Below are 23,795 nucleotides of genomic sequence, written 5' to 3'. Positions count from 1 at the left end.
TTTGTCAAGAACCTTTTTTTCTTTACTTTTTGACAAAAAGACAACGCATTTGCTATACAATCATGAAATGTACTGACACTTTCATCAAAAAATAAAAACAAGATAAAATGTTCTAAAGAGATGAGATCCAATCAGAAATTATTTTTTTTAAAAAGTCAAGATGAGCTTAGAAGTAATGTTCTTGCATTAGAGACGCACACATTTAATCTGCTCTCTGGAAATGGTAAAACTTTTTCTTTGAAAAAAATGGAACAAGTATATCCCATATTCCCCTGTTTCTCTTGAAAACTGGCAAAATGTCAACACTTTGGAGGAAGAGAAAAGTAGATACATTTTGCATTTGATGTCAAGGAAAATAAGAAGTTTTATAAACCGTGAGTAGCAATTCTCATGGGTTACAACACAACAGACTTAGTCAACTAAAATAAGTAGGGTAAGTCAATGTTTTATTTAGTCTACTGTAATCTTATGATGTTTAGCTGACGAAAAATAGACTAAACTGACAGTATTACATTTAAATTTATACAAAAATGATATTTTAGTCAAAAGAATACGTCTGAAAATCAAAGTACACAGCCTGGTGACAAAAAATGATTTTGGTCACTGCAGCCAATTTTCTCATTTAGAACAACTGTACACATGGTGAATTATTTAGTAAGCCACTTGTTCAAACTGTTAAGTGTACTCACAGCCACACTCATTTGGTTTTTTGTCAACAACAATGTTGCACATGCCTAGGCCTTACTGCAAAACCAAACAAACATATATATTATTTCAGCACAAGCTCTAACATGAATTACAGACATAACTTTAAATCCACAGCTCTACTCTGAGCCAAACATATTACTGCACGCTATGACATGACATGAGAATGGAAGGGGGGAACAAACAGAAAAAGAGCACGACATATAGGAAGCGACAGACTGATTGTGGATTTCCCTTTTTTTTTATTATTATTTGTCAGTACACCGACATTGCAATTCAATATGTCAACAGTGACCTAAATAACCTGCCGTCGGCCAAAGGACGGCACGAGAGCTGATATGCGAAGAAGCAGAGCGTGCAGGAATGATAACCAAACAATTACCTGTCATTGTCAACGCTCCTGAAGCCAGGAAGGATGTGTCTGAAGCTGGAATTGCGGTCAAGTTTGGGTTGACTCTTGGTGCGCTTAATGGAGCCCTTCAGCCGTCGACTTAGAAAGCCCTGATGCAGAGAAAGACAGTCATAAGACAGCGTCACTGCTTAACTTGGCAGTAAGACACAACATATTAATACCAGGATTTAAGCAGCGCATCCTAAATTCAAGAAGAGAGCAAGTGCTCTGGATAGTTAAAGGGTAATAAATGGGTACAGATATCATATCAAAGCTAGAAAAAAAGGCTCATGCTAGAAAAGAAAAGTCCGTACAAGGTTAGACGCACAAAACATTTCCCCAGCACACAGAGACATAAAACTACCAGCATATTGTCACAAAAAGAAGCTCAACTAAAAGAACATTGTCACACACACACAAAAATAAGGCTGATCATATGCATGAAGAAATTATAGTTTTTCCCCACATCACTAATTATGTATTTGTGACAAATCTTGCGACGTGCCCCCCCCCTGCAGTGTTTCTATTGATGCACCCTTTTATTGGTTTTCTCATTCTTCTTTGTCTGAGTTGTTTGCTTCTTCTAACATCTGCAATCGCACTCCCCCAAGCGCCTCACCATCTCCATGGCAACTGTTGGCTGGCATTAAAAGCGAGGGAATAATGAGACGTGGTGCATAAACAGTATGATGTTGCAAGTTTGGAGAGACAAAAAAAACAAACGAAAAACCTGATTGTTTTATCACCTTTTTGTTTTTAAAGACTTAACTGCGAAGAAACATTATTATAGACCAAGAAAACAAAAAGGGACTCGTAATTAAGAGGGTGTATATGGCATCTTTGGGTGAAAGCACAAAGATGAGGGAATTTTAAAGTACGCCTGTGTGTAGGAAAAAGTAGTAAACTGGTTAGTGGTTAAACTGATCAGGTGTTCAGGCAGCTGTTTAATAGGCTCAATATCCACTGAGCAGCTTTAAGAAACAAAGTAGTTCAAAACAACCTAATACCTACAGTGATTTATCTTCATATTCTTATACAAGCTAGAGGCTAAAGGACCTCCCTGCTTCCCATTCACGCCATTAACACACCTGTATAATTACCACCTACAGTGTGAACAGGTCGCCCCAGGCAACAGTGGAATTGGGATAATTAGAGTCACTTCCAGACAGTCTGCCAGCTGATCACAGAGGAGCCCCGGCATCCTGATGAACAACACCTGTCATCCAGGAGGCACTCTGGCCTACGAACAAAGACTTGCTAATGACAACATATTTAAGCTCACGCCAGTCATAAGAATGTTTGTGTATCGTTAGCGGGCGTGTGGTATCCAGCGTCGCGTGGGATAGCCGTGTTCTTTTCAAGGCTGAAGTTAGACAGGGAAGTACGGTGACAGCACTACTGCTACTGTACTGTCAGCAGAATGCTGAGGGGAAAGTTTGTACTTTAAACAGCCAGTATTCAGTATTCACACAGAAGAACAGTTCTTTTTGAGTGTGCTGTTGGTGCACACTTACCATCCCACAACACAATGCTCAAAGGAAATGGAGGAGCTACTCTCAGCTGCATCTGAATTTCTAGATGGTAGCGAAACAACTGGAGGAAGACGTTTGGAAAAAGGTAAATATGAAAGTGCACAGAATCGATTTTAACACCTCAAAGAACCTGATAGCCCACGAAAACAATAGCAAAATTCCCTATGTGGCTCTGGAGGTCCAGTGTTGTGCAAAAGACTCGATGTACCCCTCATTTCTTTGGATTTTGCTTCCAAGTAACCAGACTTTTTTGCAATTTTTTTTAAAGTGGTCTTGAGCAATAATTCTTCAGCTTCTCTCAAGGTCTTACAAAGTTTTTCTTTGGGAATTGGCTGCTGAAAAGGAGTAAAAAACTCATTTTTACTCCACTCTTGATCCCAACTACTTTCAGAAGAATGTCAAACTACTTAACAAGCCTTAAAAAAGTCAAATCTTCTTTGTTACTTTGCTACTAACAGTGACAGCAGCTAAAAACTGTCTTAGTATATGTGTGCAACATGTCCTTAAAAAAATTTGAGGAAACAAATGAAAGACAAAGAAGAAGCGATGCCAATTTATACAAGAACTGGACTAAAAATCTGTGGCAGCACATGAAAATTTCCAGCTCTTTGCGATTATTCAAGTGGTTATAAAGTCTTATGTGGTTTAAAGCAAGACACAGGTAATGTGCACAGATATGGTACTGCTATATAAAGAATTATAAAGGCTGTGAGATCCACAATAAACAGATTACTGTGGGTTGGTTATGAAGTTCTGTTTTGTTTTTTTCAAATTAACACCAGGATGAGGGCTCAAACAATTCAGAACAACTGTTTAATATTTATTCTGACTGTGCTATAATGACATTTTAATCGGTTTTGAATACTGAATAGCAACAATCAGATTGATTTTATTTTTTGTATGCAAGCCTTATATTAGCAATACCTGGCAACATATGTGCATAAGCCAACAAAGAGGTGGGCAGCAAATGGCTGACGATTGCTACCTGCCACCAATGAACTCTGCTCAGGGGCTATTAGCTAAATGAACGGTGCTTAGTCACTGCTGTTAGAGAGCGAGACACCTGATGCTTTTGACAGGGCTCCTTTTTCTCGGTCTAATTCGCTCTCAGTCCCGCTCTTGTATATTATTAGTCGTATAAATACATAATTCATTCATCCTGTCTGTGTATGTGAGTGCATGAGGTTTTATGTGGGCATGTGGTTAAATTAGCATAGGCGCCCATAGAAAACAATGACAAATATGAGTCAGACACTGTGCAGCTGGAATGCATTTAGCATCACGGTTACCGACATGACGAGAAGTCTCAAAGAAAAGCTAAACGATTTTGACCTTCTGACAACAAAGACGCACCTTTCTGCATTCCAACACACCGCCATTCACAAAGCCATGCTTCTTCCTCGTAAGCCCTAGAGTGTACGTGTGTGAGGCGCTTGCTACTGTTGATATATTCACAGCTAACAAATTAAAATGCCCCCCTCCCTTCGATTTGCAGAAATAAGTCAGTGAATAGAAACACGTCCCTGCAGGCGAGGTGGATTGATTAGTGGCTGCTCATTTTGTTTTTACTTCTCCCCTTGCCCTGATAGATGGCCTCGGAAGAATGGAGCAGAAAGAAAAATAGAATCCAGAAGAGAAAAAAAAAGACAGACGCGCACAAAGCTATAATTTCTCTATTTCACCCTCCCCGGTGTACGCAGACACTGACGTGACATTAAAAGAGAAGACGGAAAAAGAAAAAGAAAAAAATCATCGAAAAGAAATACAAGACACCGCTCCATATATCAGTTAACCTGTCAAAGCCCTCGCAGAGCAATTAGAAAGGATACAGGTCATTAGAAGAGAATAACCTATTCTCCCCTCACACTATTTCCTCTCAAGAATGACTGATACCTATATTAACATTAGCTTATGAAGGGGTCAACGAAAAAATTTCAGCACGGAATTTGCCTTCAGCAACTCCAGAGAGCAAAGAAATAGGAGCAGACGAAGAAGCAGAAATAGAGGTTGGACCAGTCAAAAAATTGAGAAAGTGACAGCAAGTGTCTGCAGAAAAGGGATGAGCTACAGGAGCAGGATAAATGGGGAAAAAGTGGAGCACGATGTGGAGGTGGCAGAGCACGAGTTGATAGAAGAAGCAATAGAATGAAATTAAATGAGGGAGAAAGCAAAAGAATACCAAACGAGTGACAAGGTTGCTGGCGGATGGGGGCTAAAGCAGAGGAACAGCCGATGGGAGAGAGTCCAGCCGGCACTTGAAACGACAGATGCTCAAATAAGCTCGGTCCTCCCCGTGGTTAATAATCCTGGTGTTTGTCTGAACAAATGTTGGCAAACTATAGGACGCCAATTATCATACAGTAAGCAGAGATGGCTGACATCGCTGTTGGACGCTTGGCCCGTTCCCATTATATCTTGCTGTAGGTACTCCAAGGGAAAATGGCCAGCGACGCCAACAAAACAAAAACAAAACCTGACACCTTAATGAGAGGGCATACATCACGCCGTCACTCTGCCACGCGCCAAAGCAACTCGCTAATGAGAATACAATCTCCCGGCAGGCTCAGCTTAACGGTGTTTGAGATCTTTACATTGATTCGCTTCTCGTTCAACAATGCTGCGGTTGGTCTTCATCAGCGTTACATGTTTTTCCCTCTAAGGTCAGGCCCTTTGCAAATTCCTATTTACACAGAAACCTAAACGGAGGCGTTATAGTGTCGCACGTTAGTGTGAATTTCATTGAGCTCTTTAATCAATTCATACTGCCACGGTTCACAGCTAATGGGAAGGAGGGTAATAGAATATTCTGCTCATCGTGCTTGGTTTTTAACAACCTGTCTGTCCTTTATTGCACTAGGCCTCTGAAACTTAATGTCTGTCAAAAGAGTCCATCTATAATTAATACGATACTTGTTTACAGTGCAGCTCTGTACATGCCCGCTTGTGTGCGAGTATATAACAGGCCTGCATTCTTGATCTTAATCTCAGCCTGTCCAATTTCATTAAATCAGCACTAAGAGTTGTGTAATTGGGATTTTTTTCTTCTTGAAATTAAAGTAAATGCTTGCAATGAGTTAATGCTATTCCCTTGGCTTGGCAATTCCAGGCTCCCTTAATGGGGGCTGATAGAATCAGTGCCTGGACAATCAGCAGGGTGTTCCCTGCTTTCACGTCAACCTCTCTTGTCCTCCTCTAGAACAACCTGATGAAAACAAGAGACCTACCTGTCCAATTAGACCCCCTGCTATTATCTAAGAGGGGCTAGAAGGTAGGGAGAATGGAGTTAGCTCTTTATCCTATCTCTCCCTAAGTCAAATCAATCCACTCAGCTAGCGCAATCAGCGGGACGTGGACGTGAGAGACTTAGATAAGATTTGTTTGTCTGCTCTTTAAAGCACTGCACATTAGAAAGTATCAAGTTGTAACTTTTACAGTCACATTTTGAACTACTATTCTTGGCTTGGCTTTGAAACATTTTTTTCTCGCCTGCTGGCGAGCAATTGTTTTAGAGAAGTTGTGCTTTTGCGTGTGCATGGATTCCACCATGCACATGCAGATCGTGAATCCAGTCGCTGCAGAGTACATGACAAAAAAACATTTTGACAGATTTAGCTCAAGGCCTAGGAGGACTACTTTAGATGTCACCACAACTCTTTTCACTGTAGAAGAAAAGTGTGGGGTGGTTTGTTATTGCTAAAAAAAGTAGAAGATGCAGGAGAATCACTGCCCGTCTTCTCGTTTGCGCTCCAACATTTGTGCGCGCACCATGTCTGTATCTTATCCATCAGTCCATCTATTCAATATTCAGTTTCAATTCAAAGGGCTCTATTAGCATGAAACTATCAATAACAATAATGTTAATATGCTGTTATGATTGATTTACTGATATTTTAATAGAGTCAGTCGAATATGAAGTTCCCACTTCGCTCTCTGAGAATCTGATGACTTTTTAAAAATAATATAAATATTAAATATTTAATAAAGCTAAGAAAAAAAAATTACTTTCACAACTTCCTTTACTTGTTTTTCAGTCTAGATACCTCCTTTCCCCCCACATTAGAAAGTATGAGTGCTCAAAAATGAAAAAATAAAAAAAATAAAATAAAACACACATCAAAAAGTCAAATTCTATTCATTACTAGCAAAAACCTGCAATACAGGTGATTTTTGCTGTGACAGTTTTGCTCATGTATGAAAACACAGACGTTAATTTAGCATGCTATTTTTTTTATCTTCATTATATCACAATATATAATGAGATGGCAAACATGGGTTTTCATAAAAATCTAACCAGTGAATGATAAAAAGCTAAATTTTCATTGTATAATACAAAATAATCAATTGCAGACACTGCTAGCGTTGTACAACGTTGCACATGTCACGTGCACGTAATGTCAGCAATGTACACATAATGTAGACGGACCGTTGCTGTTCATTTTCAGATGATCAACTTTTGAGTGTATATAGATTATAACTAGGTAGTTTATATCGTAGGTTTAATCCAGATTTTTTAACGTGTCTAAGATGAGTTGGGGAACACACAGATACATATGCTAGGACAATTACAGAAGATATATGCACTAAGATTTAAAATATGTGTGGTGCTGTGTACGCCATGGTTATTTACTGCCTCTTAGGTTGTGGTATATTTATGTATGCTTGGCATTAAGATACATCCTGTCTCTGTCTTTAAGGCATACCTGTACTTGTTACTAAGCTCTTTGAAACTGAGTTGAAGTTGACGGTGCTTTTCCAGTAAGTCCTGTTTTTGCAGGCATTAATCAGTAGGAAACAGACATCATCAGCATAAAACATGATCTTCCCTTTTCTATCTTGGAGGAAGAGGCCAAGAGCAGCATACTGTCTACAGTGTGAACACAGCAAGGTTATCTTTATAATAATACGGTTGCACATTAATCTCAATTGCATCCATCTTCAGTGTAGAAGTATCTGTATGATCTGCTAGTCTCTGTGTTGGTAAAATCATCTTGTTTCCCTTCAGTAATTTAAGCTGAAAATATTGGTCACCAAAAATAATGGTCAAATGTTACTTATAAGATGTGCAGGTAAGAATGTTGCTGTGAGGGGAACTTTTGCTGTAATACCGACAGACGCCAGAGGGGGGCAGTATAGGGAAAAGTGCAGGAGAGGGTTAAATGTTCCCTGAGGAAGCTTGTTTACTTTACACAAAAAGTTACTGCTGCTCATCAATAAAACATCAGAAGCAAGTTAAGTGGTCATGTGACCAGCAGTGCTGCACTCCTCTACCCTTTTCCTTTGGAAAGTACAAAGGAGCTGCTGAGGAGATGCTTACCCAGTGTCTAGCCCATCCTACCTGAGCCTCTCTGTCTCCTCCAAGCTTTTACTTCTTCATTTGGTTCTTATATTGCTCACCGCAAGCTTTCAGTTCTCCTTTTCTTTTTTACATTTCGGGAAGTCCGGTTACAGTGGTAGCATATACAATCGTAATTAAAAGGTCAGAGAACGAGCACACACACACACACACACACACACACACACACACACACACACACACACACACACACACACACACACACACACACACACCCCCCAATACCATTTCCATCTTTTTATAAGGGCAGATTAGAGTTTTGCCATCTCTAGGTTGGCAAACTGTGATCGTCTTATATGAGTAACAGACTTTATTGTCACTCTGCAGGTGGTCCAGCACTAGTGGGTCTAGTGGGTCTACTGTTTATTGTTATTACATTGACTGTGGGCTTTTATTAGAGCACTAGAGTCATTTGAGTGCAGAATATTGCTGATGGTGGGGGAAAAGAAGGAAATGAAAGAAAGCAAATATATAATTTCTGGTTTCAGGAATGATGCAAGAGTGTGAAGCTCTTAACTAAGTCCACTGGTGTACCTGCAAAGGCTGATGGTTTATACAAAGCTAGAATATTCTTTATGAGAGACTAATTACTGAGCGTGTGTGGCTCTGCTGGCCTAACTTCGACTGTTTACAGTTCACCTCTGGGGCGACATCTCCCCGCTCATTATTCATTAATGGAAATGTGCGCCGCTAATTGCTAATTATCTTTAAATTGATGACTCATAGAGGATGCTTTTGCTTAATCAACTGGTTGTTTATCTGCTGAATTAAACATGGCAGAAAGTACAGCAGAATTATGCAACATGACAGGCAAAGCACTGCTCTGCATTTGTGTGCGCGCTTGACCGAGGAGAGGACAAGCGTGCTAGATGGCGGATGGATGCCGAGCACGAACAGGTGTGGGAGTATGTGTGTGCCTTAGCTCACTTGAACTATTCGAATGAGAATAAGAAATTTAATGAAGGGAAATCAAAATCAATGAGGGTTTGAGTGCTGAGTAGAAACCCAAATTGTGCAAATGTATTTGTGTTGCATAGACGCCAAACATCAAAGGCCCTGTTCCAAACACTTAAAGCAAATGAGTTTCAGATTGGCATCCTTCCATCTGGATGCCAGACGAGCCTTGAGAAAAAGGGGGAAAAGCAAACCTGTTCTATAAGAAACAGCCTTCTAAGGCACATCAAGGGGGAGAAAATGACAAAGTCAGAGAATAAAACAAAGAAGAGGCAGAAAAAAGGAAAACAAAGACAAACTCACAGTACTCACGGTGACTCTGAAAGGCGTCGCAGCGGTGGATGTAGGCTCCATGGACGGTGTGCTCTTGTCCGAGGACCCCGGCATACTGCGGCGGCGTCCTGTCCTTTCTGGAGGAGACTCTGAACAGAGAGAAGATTTAACGTTTGGCCTTAGAATCGTAAAAACATCAATCCAATAAACTCACTAATCAGCACCTCCAAAGCCAACTAATTAACATGCTGTCCTGCACTTGCTTAAATCATTTATCAAATCATTTTATAGGAGCTGAACAGAGCTTTGGACAGAGACTAGACGGTTTCCCTTCAGTCTGCTAAGCTACATACATGGGGGTGGCATTGTTCTTCTTTCCTCTTAAGAAAACTATTTTTCCCCATATTTCACAATAGTCATGATGCATTTTAAAGTGCACATCATGTCAAACATCACGATTGCTTTTAAAACTCGCTCAACCTTTCATTTTCAACAAACTGAAGAATCAAGAGACGAAGAAGAAACTCAAAGAGGAAGGAGAAAGACTCCAAACACAACTCGATCAAAGTGTCAGACTGACCAGGCTGACCTTTGACACAGGCAGCGTGATAGAGATCTGGTCTGGAGCTCGTGGTGAGAAATGGGCTCAAACTGGAGTGAACTCAAAACACTCTACAAAAAGAAAAGCTTCTGATGGGTATGAAACACAACATCACAAGCTCAAACCTTAACCTAATGCTTTCATCAATTTTAGCAAAGCTTTAAGCAGACTATGAATGCTTTCAGTGCTGATACACAATAGTTTAAACTTTCATAAGAACAAAAATAAGCCCTTTCATTTTTATTTTATATTTGACATGATATAAAGACATGCACATTACATTTCCACTTCTTATTTTCCCACCCGTCACCCACTTACTAAACTCATCCGTGATATGTTATCTTACGTCTCTCGTGTAGTTTTCAGTTTTCCCTCTGAACTCAGACACACAGACCTTCATGATTTAAGAACACGCTCATCTGAATACGTCTTAAAAGAGCTGTGGAGTCAAAAACTGTGAATGTGCAAAGAACAAGCATATCTGGACACGTCCAAGAGGAATGTGAGTGATGTTGAGCATGCAAGTCCTCACAGATTTCAGACAGCCGTCACTGCAAAGTGCTAGCTCACAGGTAGAGAGCAGAATGATCAGATGTTAGGCGGTGGGTGAACTAACATCTCAGTGTTAAACAACTGATGGACTGAAAATTGATTATATACAGTAATGCACAAAAGGCTTCATAAAATTCCCATAAATTCTTTATATTCTGTTTCCAAGCAGCGAGATGTGGTTTTAACTTTTAAAGAGGTCTTGAGCAATAGTTCTCCAGGCTTTCTGGAATCTTTTCAAAGATTTTTTCCGCTCCACTCTTTGTACCTGACCATTTTTTGACGAAAGCACTTTTTCTTTCTTTCTTTCTTTCTTTTTCTTTCTTTCTTTCTTTCTTTCTTTCTTTCTTTCTTTTTCTTTCTTTCTTTCTTTGTCACACCACTTAACACTGACCTTCTGTCATTCAAGCATAAAAATAGCATTCGAGCTAACTCAAGGAATGAACTGATGTTGCATTGACAGATGCCAAACAACTTGCCAAAGAAACAACTTTAAATTGTATTTTAAATTTGTTCACCAAAGTCTCATCAGAAATTATCTTAGTGGAAGGCTGGAGGCTCTGTCATGGTTTGGGGCTGCATTTCACCCAGCGGTGTTGAGAATCTTGGCAGAACGATCTACCATGCAGCATCATGACTTGGGCTTAATGTTTTAATATGGCAATGATCTGGAAATGCAATGAAAGCATACACTGGTAGCTTTCCGCTGTGTATTTTTTAAAAATCAGCCTTGGGTTTGCTTCCCCAGAGCCCTGACATTAACATTATTGAAGCAGTGTGAGATCATCTGGACAGAGGCCATTGATATATCAACTTGACTGTTGACTGTCAAGCCCGTAAAAATTGTACAAACTGTTTTTCCATAAATGCTTGCATGTGTCTCAATAGTTTTCTGGACTTAGTTTGTGTTTTCCGAGCAGAATATAAAGAAAGAAGACTCGAGACTTTTATACCAGCGGTCCCCAACCCCCGGGCCTCGGACCGGTACCGGTCCGTGAGTCGTTTGGTACCGGACCGCGAGAGTTGAGGCTCAGGTGTGAAATGTATGGTTTTCAGGGTTTTTATCGGTTTTCAGCGTTATTTTGTTATCGTTTTTATCGTTAACTCGGTTTTCCTGGGTCTTTTCACGCGTGTTATGAATAAATCTTCTTTTTTTCGGTACCGGTACTAGTTTTATTTTGTTGTATTTATCCACGACACATTAAAGGCCGGTCCGTGAAAATATTGTCGGGCATAAACCGGTCCGTGTGATTCTTTTACAATTTTCTTAAAGTTTGACATAAAATGTCCATTATGCACCTTTTAAATATCAACTTTTGGGGAAGTTTTGATGTTGCATCAACATTGACTTTAGGGTGGAAATTTTTATGCATTAGAATATTCTGGTTTCAGCTAATTAAGGACTGAAGTGGCTCAGGATTGCTATGACATGACCAAAAACTGCATCAAATGTGACATGTGTCTAATATGGTATTTGCATTCGGAGCATATCCTAACAGGCCACACACAGACACACACACGGAAGATGTGTTTGTCAGTGCTGTCTTTTCTGTTCGCTCATCAAGCTGAGTTGTGCTAAATTAGCTGTCTGCTGCTTAACAGGCTGGTTGACTGTATTAAGCGCTGTTACACAGTAATTGAAGAACAAGCATAGGAATAGCACTTCCTGCTGTGCGAAGCATCCCGAGCCCACACAAAGAGAACAGAAGAGAAACGCACGTGGTCCAGAGCATCAAAAAGCAGACAGCCATAACATGCTCTGACATGGAGCGAATTCAAGTCTCTGTAATTGAAAAAGCCCGATCCTCTGACTAGAGATCCATTGCTCTGTGAAGGCAAAGCAAACTAGCTAAGCATTAATGCCATGTTGAGCTTAGAAATGTGCAGTCAGAGATAAGATAATCAGAATTAGACTCATCTAAAACCATTATATCTGTACGAAACAGAAAACTCAAGAGCCCTGTCTGTCAAGTGTGTCAAAATGAGTCCATGCCTACATAGAAGAGAGTCCATGTCTAGATAGGAGGGCTGCAAGGGCTGCGTACAAATCCGAGGAACACAGTGGACTTCTGTGGTGATACCTGCTCCTCTCAATCTGCTATGATGCTCCACATACTATATTATTTTTAGTATATTATACCAGACAACAAATGCATTCTGTCTAAAATAAATAAAATCAGAAAATCATTCATGAGAAAATGGGCTTGATTAGGGTTATCATCAGCACTGGCGCATTTCTCCGCTCAACTTTAATAAATGTACCCCTCCAGTTAACTTCGTCACGGAAATCTCCCCCCACTTACGTACAGCTGGCTGCTACAAGCGCTCAAGAGGGAAGCTCGCGCATAAAGGACACACACGAACACACATCGTTTAGTGCTACACTAATTGCTGTGTGTGAAACTTGCAGCCAGCGCTTCCACATGTTTTCAACATCTGCGTGCGATGGATCTTCACAAGCGCGTGGAATTTGCCCCCACACCACCCTCTCGCTATAACTCGCTCCCGTATCCGACTCTAACCCGCAAGCAGACGGCGAGCTGTAAACAGTCGTACTCAATGAAATTTAAATTAAAAAACACCAGTTCCAATCAGAATCCGGAAGAAAACGATGAAAGAGCTGTGCTGCGCTGCATGTGGTGGCTGGTCTCAGACTGTTGAAACATCCTGCTTGGGGGCTCTGGGGAACTGCTATTAACTGTAGCTATTTTAAGATTTAAAGGTGTGTGTGTTGGTGCACGTGTGTGTTTGGGAGCTGCATTTGTGAGGTCAGAGGATCAGAGATCACAGGGAGCTCACAGACAGCAGCTGGGTCAAAAGGGTGTTACCGGAAAACCAAGTGTCAAAGACCTAAGGCCATACAGTGCACTGTTCTCACCTCCTTTCTGTTTCGCATTGATGACTTCTTCATTTCTTTATCCAGCTAATTGTCTTACCTTATCACGAGCTCATTTATTTTCTTCAATCTGTCCAAAAACTGCATCGTCACACCTTCATCTCCTAAAAACTAACCTGTATCCCCCATCAGCACCTACTACAAAAAAAGAGCCATGCTTCTGTTTTGACTCCACCCACAGCTGGAAGTGCTAGTTTGAGCCCTTGGGGGCTTAAAACAGTATAAACCAACTGATAGCTGGGAGTTTAGAATATGTGCGCCCAGGCTGCACTCTGTCTGGCCAGCAGAGCCAGACAGAGTGCAGCCTATGAGTGAATGCACTTGACCTTTAAAGGAGAAATATTTGACTTTTTGGCAACAGCCTTTCTCCCCTAACCCTCAACTGGTCATGGAAGATGACTGCCTCTCCCTGAGCTGGAGGTTTGTTTCTGCTGGAGGTTTCTGCCTGTTAAAAAAGAGTTTTTAAAGGACGCAGGATTTTGAGGCTATCCCACTTCTTGGCCCTATACGCCGAAGTGAAGTGCAATCAGGATAAACAACATAAAGTTGAGTATCAATTTGCCAAGTTAACACAGGGCTTCCCCTGTGCGTTCCCATTAAAGGTGTGTTGTTGGGAACATTTAACCAATCTTAAACGTGTGTTTCACAGAAAATGATCCCTATGAGTGTCACCTATTCCAATTAGAGACTTTGTCAGATGATGATAAAATGGAGATTAAAAATCTCTAAAGAACATAAAAACGATTCCAGTAAAATTAGAGCATATGGAAACTTCAGACTGGATACATGTATTCAATTATAAATATTATAGATATCGTATGATGATTAAACCTATTAAATATAAAAGCGGAATTCAATAGGCTTAATCGTCATAGAAATTTAATATGAGGTCAGTAAGTACAATAGTGACTTGTTATAGGTTCCTCAGTTCCTCTAATCTGGAGCAGGTTAGGATTACAAACTAAGTTGCCATGGAGATTTAATCTGATAAGAAATGAACCACTCTCATAGTACAGAAAACCCAGAGTTAACCCTTGAATTACATGGAAAAGACAAAATCCGGCTTTGTGGTATAGATCTCTGGAAGCAAACTGTGATATTTAATACTCCCAGTTAAGCATTACCTACCCAGTACACCTATCCAGTTGTGTTGATAAAGAAAAGAACTATCCAAATCAGGTAGGCAGATGTCAGACAGAGAACACTGATAACATCTAGTTAATTATCAATGTGAAAACAGGTCCAGTGTGGAATATTTTGCATACCAGCACACTTTTTGCATGGCTGTACCAATGTGCTTCTGTTTTAAAGCAGGGTGAAATAAAAACAATGCCTGACTTCCTACGTAGACATTGTTCTTTTACATGAACTGATTATGTTTATAACCACAAGGAGCAGGTTGTGCCAAGTGCCTTTGTGATAACTGATGAAATTGTAAGGAAGATATTGTTGTACAGGGTTTTTTAATCTACCTTCAAATGATTTGAAAAAGAACATTCAGTATCAGCCTTCCTTTTTTTCCTCCCCCGAAACAAATGACTGACAATTAAAAGTTCCTCTGTGTCCCTGAAAACATGATTCATCTGTTACATATACATTGATACTGCTGTTCTTATGAGTTAATACAACATAGCATGCTTTTATGCCAGATAACTAAGACAGGACACAAAAAGCAGAATTGGCCTGTTAAATGACACCTAAAGCTTTCTTATAAATAAAGTTTGTGTTTTCATTTATTGTCACCAAATTACACTGTGTGCATATCCCGCTATGTAAAAAGACAAACTGAGTGCTTTAAAAACATTTACATGGCTTATTTAATATGCTTAAACTTGCTACATTGTTGTTTGCTCAATGATAGTCTTCTTCTTCCTTACCCTTACCTAAAGTATGTATATAATATCACAGATAACAAACAGACAAAATAGGGACCTGCAGAAACCCTCTGATAACCCTATTATTAGGGATCAGTGTTATTACGTTGTATTTATAAATCTACATCATTCTACACTCTTTCTGAATGGCAGCTAAGAAAATTCTATGACTGTTTTATATTTAATTTATGAATGATCAGTCATTATAACAATGACTGCAATAATCAGGTTACATAAATAAATAAATCTGGTCAATCAAGAATTCCATTTGATAGGAAAAACAATTATTGGCCAACATACACAACGTATTCTAAATGTCAGCACTAGATTTCACCAAAACAAACGCCAAAGACGCCTATCTAATTTTTATATGTAGCACCAGATTTTATTTTTTAAACTTATATAGTCAACAAAACAGTGTTAATCCCTCATCACAATTGCTACACAGGTTTACACCCATGATCTTTTATGAAATTTTTGTTTTTCTCCTCCTTTCAAATTTCAAACAACCTCTAAATATAATTTAGAAGGAGATTATGTTGTGCTTTGTACAATATCAGTGTGGTGCTTAGCTCAACTAAATCAGAATGTTTTAAGGTATTCAGTTTAATGAATCTTGCACTCGCTTGTTCATAATAATCAGATCCATTTATAATTCTTATACCGTTCCTTTGTAGTATATAAAACATTAATCCATGTTGCTACAGTTTAACTCCATGTGTGTTCTTGGGGGAACTACGACCTATACTGGTTAGATGTTTTGTGAAGCTCTATTCTATACAAGTCATCTAATAGTATTCTCCTGGCAAATCAGTAGTTCAACAATGAAGGTTTACTATTCAGTTACTCAGACCAGATACAAATTTACCAATAAACCCAAAAGGGTTCTGCATTGTGTTTGTAGCCATTCTGTCTGTTTGTTCATGTTGTTTAGAAATGTTAGGATTTTTCCCTTTACATTTACATAAATTCATAGAAAAACTTTGTATACAAATATAAGAGTGATACATATACACTGTGCGCTTTTTGTGAGATTTTCCCAGAGACTAGCTCCTATTTATTTATTTCCATTTACTTTTAGACAGCCTTTACATTTTATTTGGTTGTTCTGACTTCAGTGAGAGCAGCTCAAAGGCATTTCACCTCATCAGTTTGATTTGACTCTTTCCCAAATTCCACATTCATAAATGCAAATTCTCAAAGGCGACGCTATACCACCTCATTTCTTGGAGGAAATTGAACTCTGCGTACCCGCAATTTATTCTTAAACAATAAGGTTTTAAAAGCCATTATTATTTGTAACTTTTTCATTATGTTTATTTGACATCATTGTAACACACACTTCTTTGTCTATTGTATTACATTTGCATTTTAATCATTAATAAATCAATCAAAAAGAAGCTTCAACATTAGTATTCTGGACACTGCCAGGTTTTGTTTTTTTTTAAATCAGAAGTTGGATGAAATTGTTGAGTACTAAAATTAGCCGCAACCGCTAGTTAGCATGTTGCATTTATAAACTCATATATTGACTAATTAGTGCCAAGTAACTAATAAACCACTTAAAACTGAAACAGAAACTTCTGGGATGATTTAAACTACACAGCAAGATATAATACTAACCTATTAACGATGATCCAAAAGGGACAAACAGCACAGACACGTTACAGAGGTCCAGTTTAATATCTTGTAGTGGATGATACCTAACGGACACATCAAGGCAGCCACACCCCTTACTCAATTGAATTAGTTAAGGTAGTTTAAAACGTTGTTTTTTTGTTTTGTTTTGTTTTTTTTTTAATCACTGCACTCAGAGTTGTTGTGTGGAAGAGAAACTATGTATAGAGACCAAAACTGCATTTAGAACCATCTTTTAAATATATCCTTTATCTACAGGTATTTAAAGGTTATTATAATGTAGATGGACTCCTTTTTAGCGCCAACCTTGCTTGGCACCTAGAACAGTTTCCCCTTAAATACTAGTGGTAAAACAAAAACATGATTTTATTTAAACAGCTTCACTGTGTGACCAAATATGGTGTTATAAAAGCGACAACAGTAAAACCAGCTGAAAGTTTTCCTGAAGTTTGACAGAGCTATGGAACGACTTGAAACCAATCACTAATCGAGCCCCGGCTCGGACAGTCTCGGTCGTTGTGTCCTTGAGCAAGAACTTCACCCGTTACCTACTGGTGGTGGTCAGAGGGCCCGGTTGCGCCAGTGTCCGACAGCCTCGCCTCTGTCAGTGCGCCCCAGGGCAGCTGTGGCTACAATGTAGCTTACCATCACCAGTGTGTGAATGTGTGGATGACTGAATGTAGTGTAAAGCGCTTTGGGGTCCTTAGGGACTAAGTCAAGCGCTATACAAATGCAGGCCATTTACCAAGGTTTAAATACAACAACAGCAGCAAAACTGTGCTCACTGTGCTAATGCACTGAAGGTTTAACTACAGGATCCTGTTATCAGTGTTTCAAGAAGTCTATACCCTCAGGGTTGGAAAATAGCCCCCGCAGAGATTGCAGAGTTCTTGTGTTATGACAGGAGGGGGAAAAAAGCAGAAGAGAGATAACACACACACACACACACACACACACACACGCACACAAACACACTCTGTCTCTTTCACTTCAGACCAATGAAAACTTGCAGAAAAAAAGAAATAAATAAAATCACAGGCTGTCAGACTGTGTTTGCTCTGTTCTCTCTACCTGGATGACTATCTTGTCTCAGTCCACCCCGGCTCTCATCACGGTTGCTTCACAAATACATCATTTTTCTGTTTTCCCCTCAACTAAAAGAAACTCAATTTTTAGACTTTAAACTAACTTTTAATTTTTTCTCAGATCTCAGGTCTTTTTAATGGAATATCTCACTTCATGCTCAGTCTATGTAACAGAAGTCACAGGAGAGGCCCACCCAGGCACACGCTGTACCGCGACCACAGCTTTGAGCCATCAAACTTAATGGCTATTCTAAAGCATGTTTTGGTGAGCGAGATCTGTTTGCATCTGTTTCCTCACATGTACACAGAAACCATGATGTGTTGACGCTGAGCTGTGGGGACAGCGCTGGACTTTTGACCTATGGGATTTGTATTTACTCAGTGCGGGGATGATGGGGCGATAAAGAGGTGCTGCTCAGTCTCCTTGGAGAGGCTCTCAACACCAGGGAATAAAAGAGAATTATTTCAGCCTGCAAAAGTCACTGGTGCAGACACAAAGACGGTCACTTAGCTGTGATTGGGCACCAAGGTCCATCCCTAAGTCAACACGCAAACGCACATCAAAGAAACATGAAATCATCCTTGAATTTAATACTAACACCTCAATGAGGAATGTAGAGCCTCAGCTGTCTGTCAGCTTTGTGCAACCAGCTGATGGATAAATTACAAGTACTGATGCACAAAGCATCCAGCGGCGGAACAGCTGACTACTTCTTATCTACAAGGAAAATAGATCCACATCCAACAACATGCAAGTGATATGAAGAAAGAGAGCAGCTTTGGTTTGTGTTTAGCTTGGCGCATTCTTGCCTTTGTGTGCAGCTTGTTATGGAAAAGCAAAGGAGAGGGATGGAGGAGGAGGAGAAGTGGGGCAAAGAAGGAGGAAGTTTGTGTTTGTGCAGAGGGCGACTCAGCTGCAGCATTCCTGTAAGTGCTGGCTGATATCCTACTAACTTCAATAACATCCACTAGTGCACTAGCACTCACACAGATATGGAGCGAGTGTCCCATGCTGACCCGACAAATTACAGGGAAAACCCAAACCTTTGAGTCCCTGTAGTGAGGGGAATCTGTGGAGCTCTTTTCCTGACATGATTTGGGTCAGCTTGAAGGAAAGGGTCACTGCAAATCAATACAGAGTTGCTCTGAGTGTGAGAAAACACTTGTATCCTGATGGGAATTGCATCTTCCACTATCACCGAATGGTTTGAAGGGTTTGACGACTATATCAATTATATTCGCTAACTTTAACAGTCACCAGACTTCAGGCGAACTGAACTTCTATGAGAGTTATCAGACTTGTGGAAGACAAGTTTCCCCCCTTAAGATTCTTGGAGACTTGAGGGGTCAAATTCAAGATGCCCTGGAGCTCTTTCAGAGTCAAGCGATGGTGCGCCATATTAACTAAGGTGCTCACGCAGCCCTCTGTGCAAGCCTTTAAAATATTTTCCTCTGAGGAATACAAACTGCACACGGTGAACTCAAACTCCAGCCTCCTGGCCTTCACAATATTTGTTCTCAATCTTTGTGTTTTGTCGATCGCATTATTACAGACAAGTCCCAACAATACAAACCACAATATGCGCTACAGTGCTTTCAGTGTCTTTGTATTTTGATTATTCTTTTTGTCTGTTTTTTAACTTTGTGTTTAAACATCACTCTGCATTTAATCATTACTTAGCTATCTTCAACAGTGAGCCTTTTGTCTCACCTCTGTGCCCTAAACCTCCAGTCGGTAGTGCTGTGGGATACTGCAGATTTTGTTATCTATCAAATACCCATTAAATACAGGGCCAGTGTTGCCGATACCAAAACCGATACTGGTGTTTTTAACCTATAATGGCAGCTGTAGGAGAGAGCAGTATGTCATGATTTATGAGAAGAATCATCATTAATTTGCACATTTTTGACCACTAAATATCAGTGATTTTTACTTTCCCCAATAATTAGTTAATACAACAAAACACACATTTCAGCTTTTCATGTATTTTGAATGTTTTTTGGGGACCTGGAATATAAACGTGCCTGTCTCTAAAGCCCTTTGGGTAAGCTTCTGTTGTTTAAATGTGCTAATGCCTCCACCTCTACCAGCCGATCACTGCAGACGGCTGCCCCCCCCGAACCTGGTTCTGCTTTTTTGTTCCCACTGTCATCAAGTGCTTCTCATAGGAGGTTGTTTAATTTACAGTTTCTATGTTGTATGATTGTAAAGCACCTTGAGGCAGCTGCTGGTGTAATTTGGCGCTATATACTGTAAATAAAACTGAATTCTGTTAATTTAAGGATGACGATGGCTAAAATGCACCAACTGATATCATTAACGTCCCATTTTCACAATTTCCACTGTCAACTGTGTTTCCGTGTTCTTGCACATACCATAAGAAAATAACCATTCTCAGTGACACATACAGTCCGCTGCATGTTGACAGGCAATAATCTTCTATATTATTTCTACAGCTATTTCGCAAAACCCACTCCTGCCTTGTAATCTGAGTTGATATCTATGGATTCTATGGGGGGGATTTGCTTGCACCTGTCAGGCTGTTAGTGGACCCTTTTTTTGGGTGCTCAGAAGCACTGCATCGTCTGGCCCATCTCCATGACTCACCGGGCTGGTGGGTGGGTTGGGGGGTAAACAAGGACACAGACTTCAGAAAAGATCTGAGAGTAATCCTGGGTTAAGCACTGCGATGATGCAGAGAGGTTCTGATGGCTCCACTTTACTGCCACACTGCTATATTAGCTGTCTCTCCGTTTCACGTCTCTGCTTTCTGTTATATGATCGCCGAGGCAAAGCGATAACATTATCACTCATCCTTTTAATACAGAACTGGCAAAGTCAGTGGGAAATACTTTTTTCTCCACGCAAACTTGATCCCACATATTCTCCAGCCTCTCGACCTGATTGTACGCATCTGCGGGGAATGAAGTCAAAAATACCGAAAGAATCGTGTTGCCTGTGTTGATTAGTGAAGTCTTTACTAAAACATGACTTTAATCACAGAGAGGAGGCTCGGGAGCAAGCTGCAGAGACAGATCAAAGGGCTAATCTGTTTTAGAGAAAACAGCAAAGTGATTCCTTTGGCATTGAAGTTAAGGCTGAACCTGGCACCACTTAGCTCTAATACCCTCTTTTTTACCCACCTCTCTCTCTGTCATGTTAAAATTTAAAGCAGCTGAACACTCAGGGACAGAAAGCCAGAATGCGGACTTATTTGACTTCCTGAGTTTCAGTGGGAATGTGACGTGGGAGTGAGAAACTGAGTCACCACGGCTGTCTGAATTGTTGTCAACGCATTTCCCCATCTATCAGCCCGAACTCGGTCCTCACTTCCCATCAGTAGATATTGCGAACAAACACAAGCACTCGCACACAGCATAAACAACCTGACAAAAATTAAACGTGACGCAGTAGCACGGATCAAAAGTGTTTCTCGGTAATGACCTATTGAGAATATGATTACGAGCAATAGCTGTCAGTGGTAATGCATTATTGAGTTGTTATTGAGCAATTCAAACACTTTCTTGCAGACTGTCGGCAGCAGCGCTTTCTGTGCTGTTGTGCTATTTGATGCAGTTGTTACTTGGGTGACTGCACTGGATATTAGTGGTGCAACGGATAAAAAAAATCTCACGGTTCGGATCGGATCACGGGTTTAAGTCATGGATCGGATCAATTTTTGGATCAGCAAAAAAAGACAAAAATGTAACATTTACTTATTAACTTATTGAAGTATTTTTTGCCTGTTAAAAACATTCAACTCAAGACTCATTCCACGCAATTATTAAAAAAAATGTGGTTCAATATAGGGCAGTGTAGGGCTTTGTATCTACCACTCAATTCAATTCAATTTTATTTATAAAGCGCCAAATCACAAAAACAGTCGCCTCAAGGCGCTCTATATTGTAAGGTAGACCCTACAATAATACATACCGCTCATTATATCGCACTCCGCTGTGATATAATGAGCTGTCACGTAGCTTTCCGTTGCCCTGGAGGTCCACCCATTTGTAGTAGTTAGGGCAACAGAAGATGCCTAGGACAGTTCAGCCTCAACTTCAATTTTTTCCTGCTCATACATGCTTGGAACGATCTTGCCACTAAAGTGGACGCACAACGGGATATCATAGCGGGGGTCAAGCACATTCATCATCATAGTTTAAACCCCTTGTTTTGTATAAGGGAATACGGCCTCCCGTCTGCAGCTAAACACCCCAGTAGCTTTTGTAATAGCTTTAGCCCGGTCGGACTGGGCAGCAAAGGGCTTCTTAAATACCGAAAACTCCTCTGCTCCTCCACTTGGACCGCTAGCCATAACTATCGCTTGACAGACTGACCACGCGCACCATACACATACTTTTTTCCTTTCTTTTTCGAATCTTCGGATCACGTGCGTGCCGAACCGTGGAGTGGGATCGGTTCGGATTACGGATCAACCGTGATCCGTTCCACCACTACTGAATATGGTTAGGACTCTCAATGGACCAGTCACTAACCTGTCTGTGTACCTGCAGTCTTTTAGCTCATGCTATGCGCATGTTTTGCTGGAGTTTACAGTACTCTCTCTTCTTACATTCAGATTACACATAATAAAACCCTCTGCGTGGACCATCTAGCTAAGTCAATTTTCCCCTTCACAAGTCCTACTAAACTTTTTCAGTAGCATTTCTTTTTTAATTTTCCTCTCCTTTGTTCTCTTCTGCAGTTCTGCCTTACTTTAAGGAACTGCAAAACTTGCTGTTGTGCATCCATACAGTCCACTGAGTGGTCACAGGTCATATTAAACTGTTTAATTTTATTATAAAGCCATTATCTGATTAGTGCAGTGAAGCGTAAGATTAAATGCAGGAGGGAATGGCTAACACTCACTTATTAGCTCATGTCTGTATCTCCACGAAGTCTTGCCATTATTGTAATGCTGCCTGAAAGGCAGTGGAAACACCCTTAACCCTCAACTTTACTTCCCAATTTAAAGACTGGCTTTTAGATCACCTCATCTAATGTTTTACAAGAAGCTGAAACAGAATACATTTGCTATTTCCAGTAGGGTCTGGGGCAGGAAATAGACCATATATAAAATACGGCCTTAGTATCCAGGTCTGAATAGTGAATGATCCTTACTAATGGCCAACAGGGGGCGACTCCTCATGGTTGCAAAATATATGAAAGATTATAAAAAGGTCTGTCAGAAAATGACAACACTCCCTATTTGATTTATGGCCTTATTAATGTTGCAGTGTAGAAAATGTTCACCACTAGATATCAGTAGATTATGGATTTCTTTCTGTAGAGTTGTATTTTCTTATCTCTGATAAATTGAGTCCATAAATATAGATATGGTGGCAAAAACATTACATTTAGACCGTAGATCATAACGGCTGTGGCCGGCATCTTTCTGCTAGTGTTTACAGTGGATCCAGATCTGCCCCACAATTTTTCCCCCCCATCTACAGAAGGCTGTCAGTCCACAGTTTACCTCAGCTGTCAATGCCGGGCGAGAATTCAGTATTCAAATATGGTAGGTTAACATGGCGGCTCCCACAAACCGCAAACTCACTCCAAATCTATTAATGCACGCACATCTATTAATAGACGCACAAGACGTGCGTCTATTAATAGATGTGTGTAACTGTGTCTATTTATGAGTACAATATCCTTTTTCCATTAAATGCCCTCAAAAAATTACTGACTGTACCTTCAAGCATTTTCCTGAGTATATAAGCTCCTGAGTTAAATGTCTATGTAATATAACATGATTTTGTTTCATTTGATAGAGCAGATTTACAATACTGTTACCTTGGTTACACTGTAACTGACCTTTGAGCATACAGTGTCATCGTTTTCTCATTCAGATCCACCTCTTACTTGTCACATCCATCACAAAATAAACCCAAAAAAACCAAGATGATAACTGCACTTCAATCCACAAACCAATTTGGCTGA

At 40.1% G+C, this 23,795-nt stretch overlaps 1 protein-coding gene across 4 annotated transcripts in view; it reads right to left on the bottom strand.

The window, feature by feature from the left end:
- Positions 1-960: 960 nt before the first annotated feature.
- The window catches only part of si:dkeyp-72a4.1 (uncharacterized protein LOC100148058 homolog), a 113,815-nt gene continuing 90,980 nt past the window's right edge, over positions 961-23,795 (bottom strand). For 2 of the 4 annotated variants that reach the window (XR_006054154.1, XR_006054153.1), the window contains exon 2: positions 8,171-9,357. Coding sequence is in view for 2 of the 4 variants with exons in the window: in XM_042218794.1 (XP_042074728.1) it covers positions 1,084-1,206; positions 9,239-9,357 (242 nt within the window). In the remaining 2 variants the exon portion in view is untranslated. Of the gene's footprint in view, positions 1,207-8,170; positions 9,358-23,795 lie in introns of those variants that run through there. The other 2 variants (XM_042218794.1, XM_042218795.1) reach the window with 2 other exon arrangements.

The sequence above is a fragment of the Haplochromis burtoni genome, unplaced genomic scaffold (assembly GCF_018398535.1).
Source record: "Haplochromis burtoni strain Fernald_Lab_line unplaced genomic scaffold, NCSU_Asbu1 Contig_23, whole genome shotgun sequence".
Classification (NCBI taxonomy): Eukaryota; Metazoa; Chordata; class Actinopteri; order Cichliformes; family Cichlidae; genus Haplochromis; species Haplochromis burtoni.
Note: the sequence above shows the minus strand (reverse complement) of the source record. Positions and strands in the feature narration are given on the sequence as shown.